Raw genomic sequence first — 15,266 nt, 5'->3', positions numbered from 1 at the left:
TGGATTGTTTCTAAAGCAGGGGTTCCCAGCCTCTGGGCTGCAGAATAGTTAGGAACAGGGCCACACAACAGGAGGTGAGCTTGAATGTAATGCACTTGAATCACCCTGAAATCATCACCCCACCCCCAGTCCATGAAAAATTATCTTCTATGAAACCGATCTCTGGTGCCAAAAAAGTTCTAAAGGAACCGAGAAGCCTGCGGCCGATTCTGGGGCTGCTTCATTATTTCTACCCTCAAGTAAGTTGAATTGTTACCACATCTCGGCTAACAGCTATTGTCAGAGACAGAACACACTAAACGGGGTGATCGGTCCGTTACATAATGGAGATCTACTTATAGAAGCAGAAAGTTTTTTTTCCAAAGGCTTTTTTTTAACAGCTGCGATTTTATAAAACAGTTATATTTGGCTGTTCCTTGAGACAGCTGTGCACATTCTGGACAGTGTTTTGAGTCTGAGAACTGGAACTTATTTGGATTCTGAATGTTCTCCTCAGTTTCAAGATAAACTTTTGTAAATTCAATGCATGCCTGACATACTGTACTCGTTGCTTTCCTCTGACTTAGGTCCCTGCAGAAGAATGACATGTGGCCACAGACGGTGGAGTCAACACCACGCATCACACTTTTGCTTTTCAGTAGCGTCCACCTAGAGCTGCCTAACATAACCTAAATTAAAAAAAGTTAAAGGAATTTGTGGAATCACATAAAAGTGCATTAACAATGTGACTTATTTGATGGTTTCCTGTGATGGGGGAGGGGTGGCAAATGAGATGAAAATAAAGCATAACCTCACTCACAACTTCGGGATTCGATTGAGCTTAACAGTTAAAGTCATCATAATAAAAACATCTGCGCATTTTATCACTTACATGGTGCTTTCATGTACATCGAAAGACACCTTTCATGTACCTTCGAGACTTGCAGTTTTAGAGAAGAGATAGTCTTCTTACTGAGTCAGTGTCAAGGGCAGTGTTTGTTGTTCAATTTGAATATTTGAAGAAAATTAGACATACATTTTTTCTATACAGTAAACAGCTGACTATAGCTACATTTCTATGATCCTAATAATATCCGTGACCACAAGGAAGAACACCCACAAGCAGCGAGTAATACATTTAAACTCAGAGTTTGGAGAAGAGTTTGTCAGATCTTCCAGAGCACCCTGAACTTCTCCAATTCTGCTGTTTGTTTAATTTCCTCTCATCACTTTTGTTATGATCTGTGCTCTGGCCACCTGTCTCTCCAGATTACAAGGGCCTTGGGGTCAGGGAGTGCAGCTCTCCTCCTTTGTTGCATCCCTGGGGCCCCGCACAAGATTTTATTCCAAACAGGCTCTCATAATGTATGTGATCAATGGGTGAATTGTATAGATTCAATGTACAGATTCATCTGTATAGATTCAATTGCATAGATTCATCGTATAGATACAATGAACTAGAGCTGTATAGATTTTTACCAAGAGAACTGTTTTATCTAAAGCTTTCATCGGCCTTATTCTCCTCTCTGGGAGGACAAGGGGTTTTCTTTATCACAGAAACCCTATTTTGAATGCTTCTGCTTTAAAATTAAAAAAATATGACAGATTTGTAACACAGTTTATAGAACCTTTGCTGTTTAATGTTTCTTCCTTGAAAATACAGCTCAACCTCCTTGAATGTTTACATAATTTCGTAGTAACAGTTAAAAAATTTTAATTGTTTTGGCTGAATGAAAAGATAGTACTATTCACATGCATTAAAATTTTTTGATTATTGTATGTCTTTTTTATTTCTACTTCCTATTTTCTATAAAAACTTTTTGACATATTTAATTTAGTATAATATATTTTAATTTAGTAAATATATATAATGTATTTAATTTAGTATATTTTAATATGATGCATACTAAAAGGCATCTCATAACAAGGTATTACTCCTGTTTTATAAAAAATAACATTGAAGAGTATTGAAAGCTAAATGAGAAGACTGAAATCTGCTCAGGCATTCCAAGATATGTCCTGGCAGCCAACCCTTTAAACTGGATGGCCATTAGTACAGAAAGAAAAAGTGTGATACAATGAACAGAACTTGTCCATCTTCAAGATCTGAACTGGCAGGCGTGATAACTTAGGTGAATGCATGTTAAAATAGCAACAGAATTGGGTTACATTACAAGGGCGACACACACGTTTCATTTCCCGGGAGGATGCAGCACTCCATTGCAGATGCCAGTCAGACACGGAAGCCATAAAGCCTTAACCAGAGCCTTCTCCAGCTGTAATTTCTGTGACCTAGTTTTCACTCATCTCATTGCCAGGAGCCCTGGAGAGGGGATGATGTGTAAAGCCAGTAGTGGTCTCACATGACAATCACAGCTTGTGCCACTGACACACCTAACAGTGTGTTCCTCAAAGTCTAGGATTCATACCCACAGTCTAATAAGAATGGAGCTCTGCAATCACCCAGAGACCTGAGCTGAGGAATGCCAAGTGGGCGGTACCTGGTTAACAGAAGCATCCGTATTTGCCGCAGGTGAAGGGGAACGACAGGCAGGTGGAGAGGAAATCTCACTGTTGGTTCCCTCCTCCCCAGACTCTTCAGTGACAGGTGACAGCAAAGTGTGACAGCGACCTGCAGTCATCTGTCACATAAAAGGTAGCCCAAAGGACATAAAAACCAGTTAGCAATGCAACAAAAAGACCTGCTCAAGCATAAGTCAAAACAGAGATAATTATATAACAAAGGTTAGAATTACTGAGTCCCATATTTTCACACAAGTCTTGTGTTTGCACTTAAAATTCGGTTCAAATAAATATGATGCTGGGAGCGATTTATAAAACTAACAGGGATAGGAGGGGCACATCATATGAAAAGTTTTGTTGTTGATTAAGTATTTTTCTGATTTACTTTTCCTTGATTGTATCTTCATAAATAACTAAAAAAAAACCCTCATAAATTGTATAAATGAAGGAAGGGTCTGTGAAATAGTGCTTGGATTTTTTTAGACATCTCACATGACAAATATTCTCAGAAGACAAGTACACCCTAAGTGCTGCATCGCCCGAGAGCCCAGGTATGGTTATACACTATCCGTTTCCGGCATGTTTCTGTACAAAATACATAGCACTGGAAAATGCCAAGGAACCGAAAATAATTAATGCATTTTAGATGCAAAGTGATTGGGAAGTAATGTAGATAGAAATTAATGGAACTCCTTTATTTTAATCCGAAGCTAAACTTTGGATTTTCTAATTTTCTTATTTTTCTTAATAATAGCCTTTCTCCTATATATTCTTAAACATCTAAACAAGTAAATGCACCCAATATATGCAGCATGATTCTCTCGCCCCCCCTCCCCCAGAAAACTAGAAAACTGTGCAGAGGATTTTGTTTATTTTTTGATGCATAGAGCCTCTCAGTATTCTTGCTAAATTATTCTTGCTAAACAAATGCAGGGCTGACCTCTGACATTATTAAGTAATTCAGTAGTCTCAAGCAAATAGCTTTATTTCCACTGTCATTGTTTACAGTGTCAAATATTGGCTTTGGCCCAAATGTAGCAGAGAGTTCAGGAGGCTCTTCTTCAGTTCTAGTCTGCGAGACCTACCACTGATCCCTAAAATAATAAGCTAGAGCAGGAACCTGGAGACAGGAGCAGGGAACAGTCACAGGAGAGCGCTCCATGCCCTGCAAAACTGGCCTTGACCCTTACTCACCATGACCACAGAGGGGTGGGCAGAGGTGGCTGGGAGGAGCTTCCCGTCCAAGTCCTCCGGCAGCCCCTCCACTTCGGTCACCGTCAGCAGCATGGTGGCGTTCCTGGCTTTCATTGTCAGCATCTTGCACTTGGAGTTCAGAGAGGCAATCTGCTCCTGGTAGCCCTTGATTTTCTGAGCCAGCTCCTGAGGAAACATTTTCCCACCCCCCACCCCCCTGTGTGTCAGAGCAGCATCAGAAGGAAACAGAGCTGGTAGCATTCATCTTCCTCCGGGGCTGGCCAATGAAATCACAGAGCCGTGCCAGGCGGCGGCAGCTTGCCGGGCCGGAGGAGGCAGGATGTGGACTGTGCTGAGCAGCAAGCCTGCCTGCAGCTCCGAGCCAGCCCACAGCGCAGCTGGGCGGAGAAGTGCGCGGAGCGAGAGGCTGGGGGCAGGACCTCCAGGCTCCGGTTAGGGGATCCGAACCCAGGGGGCCGCTGCGTGCAGAATCAGGAAGTTATGTAACCTGGAGAACCTGTAACTTTCTTTAAAATGCCTAAGAATCTGCCACTGCCAGATGGTTCATGCCATGGAAATTAGGTCATGTGATGACTGAAACTACAAAAAAATGCAATGCTCAGCTCTTATCATCCTGAACGTATCAAGTGGAGGAGTCGGTTGTTAGACAGGGTCACTACCTGCCTGCCTCGTCATGGCTGCGCCCCTGGGCTTGTTTTTGAAAACAAGCCAAATATTACATTCGAAACTCTAACTCTTTAAGCAGATAACTCCCAAAAGAAAATTTTGTCCATTCATTAAAATTTCCCTCACATACTCCACCATGCTTCAAATGTTTCTGATGCTTCACACTAAGGCTTTGAATGTGTTCAATTTAGATTTAATGGCTTTTAAATACATTTCCTGTTGAAAAAAAAAACTGTCTTGAGAGATAGAGATTTTAAAACTTTTACTGAGAGCTTCTTGAAAATATATTCTGGATAGCACACAGCCCTTAAAAATTCTAAAATATTAAAATTTTGAAATAAATTAAAATAGCAATTCTAAAATGTTAAATTTATACTTTCTTACTTAAAAGGTGTATACATCTTTTTAGAAATGAAGAGGTACATTCTAAAACCTTATTCCTAAAAGTGTGACACTGTCACCTTTTTCTATTCCTTTTGTTTGGCTCCTGGGTCTAAAACGTGCTTTAGTGTCTGTACAGAACACATTTTGTGACAGAGACACTAAATGTCAATGTCATTAAAAATATGAGTGTGTGTATACTCAGATTTTTAAATATACTGACATTCAAACTAGAGCTTTGAACTTGAAGTTCAGAAAGAAAATGACAACATAAGAAAATGGTATATATGTGTATATATGTCTGTGAATGTGCATATGTGTACATGGGTATGTATACCATGTATACCCATGTATCTTGCCCAAGTGGCAAGATAATTTCCTCCAATTAAATGGAACATTTGAAAAGACCCAGGGAAAAAAATGGGAATACCTTACAAACGAATCTATTATCAATTATTTTGGGGAGTTAAAGTTACCCGTAAGGAAATGAGACTCACATCAGGATTGAAATTCTATTAAAAGCAGATTGGAAGTACAGGAAAAAGCAGTCTTCCAAATTTTTATGTTATCATAAATCAGGCTTTCTCCATTCAGCACTTTCCTTCCTGCGTTTGTTTTATACATACACCGAGCCTCACCCAGGACTATGTCATTGTTGATAGGAAGATGTATTCTAAATCACGTGACAAAGCTAACAAATATCTACACTGATGTTTAGAACTCGGGGGGAGAAAATGACAAAATGAACAGATCACTGGTAGCCTGGAAAACAGCTGACTGCTGACTGTGCGGAGTGTCGGCTCCGTGACCTTGGGCAAGTCACTGACTTCCCAGGACCATCATTCTTTGCCTCTGTGCAGTGAGACAGCTCACACAGCTTCTGCTGCAGTGGAAACCAACCTGGAGCCAAAGGCACTAGATTTGAATTGGGCTTCTTTGAGTTATCAGATTTGGGAGCTTAGGAAGTTGTCTAAAAGGTCAGTTTCCCTTTTCTTATCAGTAAAATGGTGATAATAAAAAAAGATCTTTACCTCACAGGGTTGTTATAAAACGTAATGTTAAAACCCTTGTGGATTGTTTTAAAAACCAGAAAAACATGGTAATAAGAATTACTGTTATTCTAGAGAAGTTTTTTAAAAAATATTTTTTGTACTATGACAGAAAAGTTGTTACAACAAAATTCTGGACCTTAGAAACTGGGATTAAAAATAGTTTTGAAATAAATTTGTAATATACAGTCTAATGTATGACTTATATAAGCAGTGATTTCAAATATTTGTATAACATTTTTGTTTAACCAATGGCATAAGAAAAACAAATAGTTAATATAGACATATCTACCATATAGGAGTAAATGTGGGTGGGACATTTATTTACATTAATTTATAATTCACATATAAATGAAAGTAATTTACACATTGGATGTGTTGAGAAACTAGAAAATCGAACTTGTAGAGGGAGGTGGTCAGATTTTCTGTCCATAAAAAGCAACGAATGAATCTGCCGAGACCCTCACTCTGACAACTGGTTTGGAAAAACAGTCTGTTGCCCTAATGACAACAAACTGGAGCACTTGGAAAGGTCAACTTAATGTCCGCCCTCGGCACAGAAACAAGATACCCCCTAGTTAGTCCCAGTCCCTTACCAAAAGTCATGATACTATGAGCCAGCCCTCGAGGGAAAGTGTAAATGTGACATATACAGGAATTGACAAGCCAGGAGAGGAAGTTCACTGCCAAGTGTCAATGGGCTCAAACACTCAAGGTCTGTGATCCCTGAGACCAGGTCTGCACAAGGGGTGTCCAAGCCCTAAGGTCACAATGATGCCAGAGGTCCAAGGAAAGAGGCACTTTTGAAATTGGGAAGATGCTAAATTTGGAAGTCAACAAAACAAAAAATATGGACTATTCTCTGATTTTGGTGAAAGGAGCTGAAATGATTAATGTTTGAAAGAACAAATGATTTTTTTAAATGTGAAAGATTCCTTTTTTTTTTTTTTTTAAAGAGGGTGATCAAAACAGCAAGACTTTTGAGCATTGCTGTTCCTCACAGGCTTTAAATACAGGGCTCAGCCTGTGTCTTGGTGCAATAAGTGAGAATTCAGGGCCAGGAGACAGTCTCTGGGTCCCAGTTGAGACATGTCATGAACAACATGTAAAGACGTTTTAGAATCAAGGGGAAGACTCAGGCTACTAGATCTTAGAAAGTATCAGAAAAAAGAGCCCTCAAAATGCAAAAACAGCCAAAGAGACCACCCAAGGACCAAACACACCATGTGCCAGACAGGGAGAACGTTTCTTTTGCATTCACTCGAAACCAATCACAAATTCCAATCAAGCCTGAGTCCCGCCCACGTCCCTGTCTCACCTCGTGCTGAGAAATCTGGGCTTGCAGCTCTTGGATGTTACTGGTGGCCACAGGCTTATCCCCAATCTGTCTGTGAGCTCCTTCTATGAGCTCCTGAAGGTGCTGCATTTCTTGTTCATATTGTTCATACTGCATCACAGCCTCCTTTTGGGAAAAAAAAGACCCCATGATTATCTTTCTACATCAATAACTGTGTTAAGTAATTCTGCTCTGCTCTCGGACAAACTACAGTGTTAACTCCTGTTTAACTGTGTCTAGGAAATAAAGGAATGATGGGGAAATTCCTAGATCATTCAAATCCTCAACTTTATGCAGATATTTCAAAACCTTTTTTCCTAAGTCGTTTTACCAGGATTATTCATGAATTCAAAGTAGTTAAGGGGCTGTTCGTATTGTCCTGAAGACAGCAACTTCATGGTCAGAACATGGTAGAAGGCAGTATGAAAAACATGATTACTTCATCTGCCACAAGAAATACTGAAAATACGTGTAAGACACTTGTTAAGTGCTGGAATAAAGAGTAAAAGAACAATTAATGAAGCATGACTTCTATCCCCAGGAATTTACTGTCTAACAAATTACAAGCTAATATAAGGAGTTAGGATAATTGCCCAAAGAGGCCATTAGCAATCTAATGAGAGGATACGTGTATAATTGTTGGATAAAAATGATGAAACATGAGTTGAAATAAGATATGAGGTAAATGGTGTCATATTTTGAGTCAATGATTTTTCTCTTGTTAAAGAGACTAAGTTATACTTGGGTGTACTTCTCAGACACAAAAAATGTGTTTAGTACATCAATATGCTCAGGTATGAAAAAAACCCTATAATATATATGACCAGTAGAGTCATTTTACAAGGTTCTAGATCAAGAGTGTCAAACTCATTTCCACTGGGGGCCACGCCAGTCTCGCAGTTGCCTTCAAAGGGCCTAAATCATTCTATGACTGTGTAAACATAACTACTCCTTAACTGTTAAGGAGTAGAAATTTCATTCGGCCCTTTGAAGCAACTGCAAGGCTGATGTGGAGCCTGGTCAAAATGAGTTTGACACCCCTGTTCTAGATGATTCTCAGAGGCATAATGAGGCAAAAATAAACTTGAATAAAAATTAACCTATATAGGTCATTCTTATAAAAAATATTGCTACAAGATAGTTTTCACCAACCGGTATTTTTCACAAAACTTTCTCCAGGCTTTTGTGGGTGATTCAAAGGATAGCATTTCACCTCCTTATTTTATATAACCAAACAATCTCCCACATTTAGCACTCTGGGGGTGTTTCGATGGCTGAGCCCCGGCTAAGACGAGGAGCCAGGCAGCCACTGGCTGCCGCTGTGCCGGCGTGGGCCACACACGTGCCTGCAGGACGTTGCACTGCTGGATGGCCACGTGCTGCAGCCGGCTGGCCTCCTCCTGCAGCTGGAGCGCAGCGCGGCAGAGCGGCAAGCGGGCCACGACGTCCTCCGGGATCCGGAGCGTGCTCTGGCTGGTCTGCACGGCGCGGACCTTCGGCTTCAGCGACTCCACCTCACACAGCAGCTGCTGAAAATGCGAGAACACAGTTCACACATTTTATACTGAAGCGTTCCTTTCACAAGCAAGAGACAAACTGCAGCTAGTTTGCAAGTCATGCACATTTTCCAGGAAATGTTACCAATCATGTATGTGTAGCTGAGACTACAACTGAGTTTAGAAATTATTTTTTGTAACTTGTCTTTTTTTAAAAAAAAAAAATCCATCAGTAGGTCCCCAGGTCTCCCCTGAGTTATTTTCACTTACCTGCCGATGAGAGAGCTGTTCTTTGAGACTAAGACGCCCGACTTCTGGAGAAGTCAGGGTGGTCTGGGCTTGCTCCAAAGCGACTTGTAAGTTTTTTAGCTCTGTTTCAAACTTTTTCATATCCTGCAGAGTAAAAACAATATGGATGTCAATATTTAAGTACTTCAAGTCCAAACTCATAGGTGAAGAGTAACAGCACAGTCAAGAAGGCTCATCAGAGATGAGCACTATATCTGCTCTATAAGACCACCCTTGTTTTTTATGATGGGCTTTTCACCTTACATTTATTATTATTATTATCATTATTATTATATTTTTTACCTTGGCAGCATCTTGAAGATTCTGCAAACGAACTTGGATCACCTGTCGCAATTCCTCGGTCTCCCGTCCCAGCTCCGCCACTTGGCGACACATTTTTTCTGTGTGGTACACGCTAGAAAGGTACTGTAACTTCTCGGCCATGGCTTCCAGATCGCTGTGGATTTCTTCAGATTCTTCTAGCATGGTCTGCAGTGAACGATCAACACCGCGACATTGATAAGTAGGCAGGGAAGTGCAGGTAATCAACATGGTGCGGTGTGGAGACCTTCCGACTGGGAAGGGAGCCACAGCCCATGTGCACCGTGCAGGCGGGCTCTGCCTGCCCTCCTGTAGTTTAACCTTCACCCCAGGGCCCACTCCCCACCTACTGTTATTCGCATTTCACAGAAAAAGAAATCAAAGTTCAGGAACTGTAAATAATCTGCCGAGGCCACATGTTTTAAGGTGTTGGACCTTGTGGCTTGGGCTCTGTCCACCACCTCACGCTGCTTCCTGAGGGTCCTGAGTATCCCAGCAGCGGCAATGCTCTACATGTGGGTAGCTTCATCAGTGGGTCGCGGGCCTCCTGCCTTTTCGCATATGTATTTAAACTAAATAGATGCATTTCAGCTCTCACACTCTATACCTAAGATCTAAGTGCAGCTCAGTCTAAGAAATGAAAAAGACCAGAGCATTGCAAACACACAAAACAAAAAACCTTTTATCACTTGCTTTAAGTGAAACAAAAGCATGGATGCAACTTAGGACACCAAGAGGAATAAAACACTCCCCTGTCATTCAGTATAATATCATCTACGGGGAGTGATATGAATACAAATGAACTAATAACCATGTACTATGCACTACCTGAGTAGAGAGAAAAGAATAACGGGTTAAGGCGGTCAGAAATGAGATGAACTTGCAGGAAGGTGGGAGAAGGCTTCCTGGAAGACTCACCTCTGAGCTGAGTTGGTAGGCTGCTTGCCTTTTGACAGATGGGGAAGAAGAGGAAGGAGGGAGGGAGCACCTGCTGAGGGAGCGGTACAAGCGAAGGCACATAGGTGAGTGAACACAAAGTGGGCAGCTGCTGGGGTGAGTGACGTATGAAGAGGACAAATGGGAGCTGGGACATTATTCTTAAATTTTTTTTTTATTTTAAAAACTAGAACATATTTTTTTTTCTCACAATAATATATAAGTAAAATATCCATAATCCCCTGAGTGGTAACTAAGTAAGCTGTAACTGCTGTTATGTGTGGGTATATTTTTAGGTAATTGACACCATCATATACCTACAATTTTCCATCTTCCTTTTTCACCTGACATTGGAAACATGCGTTTTCTCTCTGTGCACTGTTTTTGGGTAACCCCAGGAAGCCACGATTATTAAGGCAGGCCCCGGAGAACTCCCTGAAACAGTGTACAGGCTGAGTTCTTTCCCGAGCACCTGAGTGAGTCAACCACCAACACCTGATATCTGCCCACCTGCATTCAACCCACCCAACTGCCCAGGTCAAAAAAAAATCCAGAATCATCCTTGGCCCCTCCTTCCCATTCACCCACACCACAGTCTCCAAGTCTGGAATTCCAGCTCAGGAATACCCCTTGCTTTTGCCTTCTCTCAGCCACCAAAGAAAGGTCTTGTCATTCTCCCCTGAAATACTACAACTACCTTCTAGGCAGTCTTCCCAATAATCTGTGTTCCACAGTCATCTTTCTTCAAATACAAGTTCGTACTTGTCACCTGCCTACAGAATGGCTGTCAAAACCTTCAGAGTGAGTTTAGGACAAAGTCCCGGTGCTTACCAGGCTTCTCTCACCTGTCTTTTCCTTTGCTCTGTAGTCTGTCTCTGACGCCTCTTTCCTCCAGCCCTCAAGCTGCACCTTCCAGTAACCCCAACAGAGCACCCCCCACTCCTCCTGCTACAGAGTGGGCTGCAGTCTTTCAGGGTTCAACCCAGAATCACCTTTTCCTGAAAAGGCTTCCTTAACTTTCTTCTCAAACCCAGGGCACTCTGGGTGGAGCACCCTCCTTGGGCTTCTTTAGCACCCTCATCCCTGCACACCTGCATCATCAATTTGTAATTGTCTAGATCTTTCTATCTCCCTCCTCCTGTTAATTACCAACACCCTGGGGGCAGGGACAGGAAGTACTGTCTGCATTCCAAATGTCTGCCAAAGTCCCTGGCTTTGTTTGGAAAGTAACATTCAATAAATGTCTGTTGAATAAATAAATGAGTACAGAAATTATTTTTAAAAAAAAGCCTTCATGTCTATTTTAAAGGCTGCATTATATTCCATTATATCCAAAAATTTACTCTGAAAAATGAGTCGACATTGAAGTTTCCTTTAAAATTCCATTCTACTGATTAATACTGCATAACCTATTTTCTGCAGCTTGGACGACAGAGGAGGGACTTTTTGGTGATCACGATGCATTCTGCCAACTGCCTTCCAGAGGGAGTTCACCAAGTCCCCAGGACTGTTGGAGAGCCCCCAACTTCTTCAAGGTGAATCGGAAGGAATCGTGTTCATTTGGTGGTTAAAATGCTCTCTCTTAAATTGCCTTTCTAGATGATGCTGAATATTTTCTTCATTGTTTACAACCAGTTCTACCTTAAGTCTTACCTGTTCATATATAAGCATAACTTTAGGTAGAATGTTAGAGCTGTTTAAGGAAGATTTGTTGAGAAGAGTGTATGAGACTGATAAGGGAAGAAAGATTGTGGATACAGTGAAACCAATTAGAAGCCTGTTAAAGCAGTACAAGGAGAAAATGAGGCTTTGATGGAGAGCTCTGTCAATCAGAATGGAAAAGGCGATGGATTTAAAAGACCAGAATAAAAGAAAGAGAAAATCGACACTACTTGAGGATATCCATGTAACTTAAAAAGCACTCTGTATTTCATCACAAGGCACCTGGGCAATTAGACAGAATGAAATAATTTCCTGGACAACGTGACCTAGAGAAAAGTTCAGAGGATATGAAGTAACACGATGTGGACTCCTTGCTGGTCCCTCGCTGACCCCTACTCCCTGTTGAAGGCCACTGAGACCAGGCCCAGGGCTGAGAAGGAGGAGGCCTGAGTGTTCAACACCCATATGTCAGATAACATGCTTCATGTCTGCACACGAGTTACACCATTTGATCCTTGTCGTAATTCTGCAGTGTAAATCCGTTACATCTCCGTCTTACTGCTGGGAAGACTGAATTCAGAAGGGAGTGTAGTTTCTTTCAAATCGCACTGCCTGAAATGGCAGCACTTGGTTTCCCCATCAGTCTGACTCTGGCCCACATAGTCTTTCTAAATGTGCTACATCTCTTCATTGGAAAGAAGTTTCCACCAAATCCCTGCACAGAACTGTTTCAAAGAAGCTGCAAAAGAAGCGACTGATAGTTTTTGGTCTTGGGGAAGGAAAGTCAAGGGGAGATAGAGGACATGCATTTCTTTGTACAGTCATGAAAGGGCTACCTTAGCTTTCTTTCTTTCTTCTTTTTAAAAAAATTTGGCACCTACAATAATTTGACATCATGATCCTCTGAGTTTTCTATCCGTTTAGCCAGTTACATTAAATTGCTCTTAGTTATGCTTTGAAAACCCTTCTTCCCAAAGTTACCTGATGTGAAATGTATTGTTCCTGAAGTTGCCGTGCAGAATTCCACACGATCTTTCCATGTACCAAGACTTTAGCTTTGTCGATCCACTTCAAGATTAATTCAAGCATGGCATTGTATTCTTCTAAATGTGATGTTGCCTAAAAAAATCATTAACATTCCGATAACAAATGTAACCTTTACTTCTTAAGCTAGAAATCAGTCTCCTGTATCTCTTTGGATCCACCAGTCCTGGGAGTTAATCGCTATATAATATCTGAGATATTTAAAGTGCCAACGTGAGAAATATCCAAACCTGGGGAGAAATTTGATTAGTTTATTTGAACCAAACTGACAACATATGCCACGGAGAAAGATGTCAAATAAATGTTCCACAGAATAACAGTTTTGCGGTTTCTTTTAAAAATTGAGGGGACAGAAGGAAGATGGAATAAAGCAAGGTGGTGATTAGATTGCAGGGTAGTTAACATGATTATACGCTTTCTTGAGGGTGGTTACACTTATTTCAAAGGTGTGTTAACCTAGATGCACAGAAATAAAAAACAGGGCTGGCCGAAAACCTCTCATGAAGGAATGATAGGCCTGGGGTGTGACCGACCTGCCCAGTTAGGAATTTACCACCAGCACCTTGTGAAGTTACTTTCCCTGGAGCCCCTACCCCCCCTTTTTTAATCCACAAAATGTATGTCCTTGTGGAAAACATTTCAGGAACTTCCCAGTGACTTCAGGATAAAATCCAAGTTCTCGATATGCTTGGTTAATCTTTCCTTAAAAAAAAACTTCTCTATTCTCATCTCCTCCTTATCTATCTAGCTTCTCCTTTCTACCTCTCGCCTTCCTACTCCACCCTCCCTGAGTAGGGAGGTAGTGGGCGGGGATTCTGGCATACCAGGTTTCATATTGTAATTTATTGGTTGCCAAATCCTGGTTTAACTTATCTCTGGTCACAGAAAACATACATAATCAGTTAGGAAAAGGTGAGTCTATATTCAACAATTATGGTGGATGTGTGACCTGAACCTATTAAATAAATAATAGCTATTATATATCTGTAAGTGAATATACTTATCTTACTTTACAAAAACTGATTTGTGAAATGAGTTAATGGGTGAGAATTCATTTTGCAAAATACTTCCCTGGTTTACAAAATATTTACATCAAGATTACATGTACATGACTACTTTTGTCAATGAATTTACAATAATGGTTTGATATAAAATAAAAGGGTGTTTTTGTCTAATTCTTAGGAACACAGGTGTGGTATGAAGTAAGCTACCCTTAAATTACTCTAATCATTTTCAACATCATCTTTTTATTTATTTTCAAAAGAGAAAAAAAGAACATAGAATTTCTGCCCTAGAGAATTTTGATTCCTGGCCAGAAAACTTACCTGGCTGAGTTTGGAGAGCCGGTTCTCAGCCTGTCTGCTGGTCTGCTGGTGGAGTTCGGTCAGTTTTCCTATCTTCTTGGCCAGGGGCTTACCCAGCTGGCCATTCTGTTCTGAGAACTTCTGCACAGCGTCATCCAGCTCCATCAACTTGAAATTGCAGGCATCCAGTTCCTCGCCTAGCGCCTGGGTGGTCATCAAAGTGAAAGAACATCAGACTACAGAAAGTGAGTGTCTCCCGATTTCCCAAGATCCGAAGGATGATATTTGACTTTATTTTATTCAACTCATTTATTTTTTGAAAGGACGACATTTTAAATGTTTCCATAGAAGCCAAACACTATAAAGAATAATTCTACCATGATCAGGTCATTCCTGTGTCTTCAGTTGAAAAGGCAGGGCAGGATGTTTTGCAACCCTGGTGTTTATTTCCTACGAGGCTGAGAAACCTAACATTTTCCTTCTGCCCCACCCGAAAAGGATGAGTCACCTCACTCATCAGCAGAGTGAGAACAGATTTAGCTACCAAGAGCATCCTTTCGTTTGGAATTTACATTCCTGTATTCCTAACTCATTATTTGTCCTCTGACACTTTCCCCGCTTACTCACACATGCATGTATGTTTATTAATAAAGTTCAGTCGTGACAATTAGTTATACCGTGTAGCTAGATCTGTGCTGTCATGTTTATGTCTTTATTCCCTCTCTGTACTGTCTGGTTTTAATGAAGCTTGATGACCAGACAAGTCCTTTTTTATAACCCTGAAATGAGTTAACTCCAGAAAATGTGGAATTCATTCACTTAGCACCCTGTACGTTTTCTGCTTCTCTTTCCTTACCTTTTGGTCAGTTTTCGCTTGAACTAAATTATCTGTCTTTGCTCTCAGTGCAGTCAGAATAGTTGTGAGCTCTTTGGTTATCTTCTGAATTTGCCGGCTGAATTCTTGGCTCATGGCCTTGCTCTGTTCCACTTGCTTTACTTTGTCCTGGATCTACAAAATCAGTGAGAAGAGCAAAAGCAACTGTGGTTAAAACTGGGGAACAGCTGA

The 15,266-nt window shown here is 41.0% G+C and overlaps 1 protein-coding gene across 9 annotated transcripts in view; it reads right to left on the bottom strand.

Moving 5' to 3' along the window:
- SYNE1 (spectrin repeat containing nuclear envelope protein 1) overlaps positions 1-15,266 on the bottom strand; it is a 404,650-nt gene that overhangs the window by 149,474 nt on the left and 239,910 nt on the right. For 8 of the 9 annotated variants that reach the window (XM_053668739.1, XM_053668745.1, XM_053668738.1 and 5 more), the window contains 9 exons: positions 15,057-15,209; positions 14,222-14,404; positions 12,834-12,971; positions 9,237-9,422; positions 8,916-9,038; positions 8,496-8,678; positions 7,132-7,275; positions 3,697-3,882; positions 2,481-2,621 (listed from right to left, as the gene is read on the bottom strand). In XM_053668739.1, coding sequence (XP_053524714.1) covers positions 2,481-2,621; positions 3,697-3,882; positions 7,132-7,275; positions 8,496-8,678; positions 8,916-9,038; positions 9,237-9,422; positions 12,834-12,971; positions 14,222-14,404; positions 15,057-15,209 — 1,437 coding nt within the window. The remainder of the gene's footprint in view (positions 1-2,480; positions 2,622-3,696; positions 3,883-7,131; positions 7,276-8,495; positions 8,679-8,915; positions 9,039-9,236; positions 9,423-12,833; positions 12,972-14,221; positions 14,405-15,056; positions 15,210-15,266) is intronic. The other variant, XM_053668740.1, reaches the window with a different exon arrangement.

The sequence above is a fragment of the Artibeus jamaicensis genome, unplaced genomic scaffold (assembly GCF_021234435.1).
Source record: "Artibeus jamaicensis isolate MK-2021 breed Jamaican fruit bat unplaced genomic scaffold, CSHL_Jam_final contig_497, whole genome shotgun sequence".
In the NCBI taxonomy this organism is placed as follows: Eukaryota; Metazoa; Chordata; class Mammalia; order Chiroptera; family Phyllostomidae; genus Artibeus; species Artibeus jamaicensis.
Note: the sequence above shows the minus strand (reverse complement) of the source record. Positions and strands in the feature narration are given on the sequence as shown.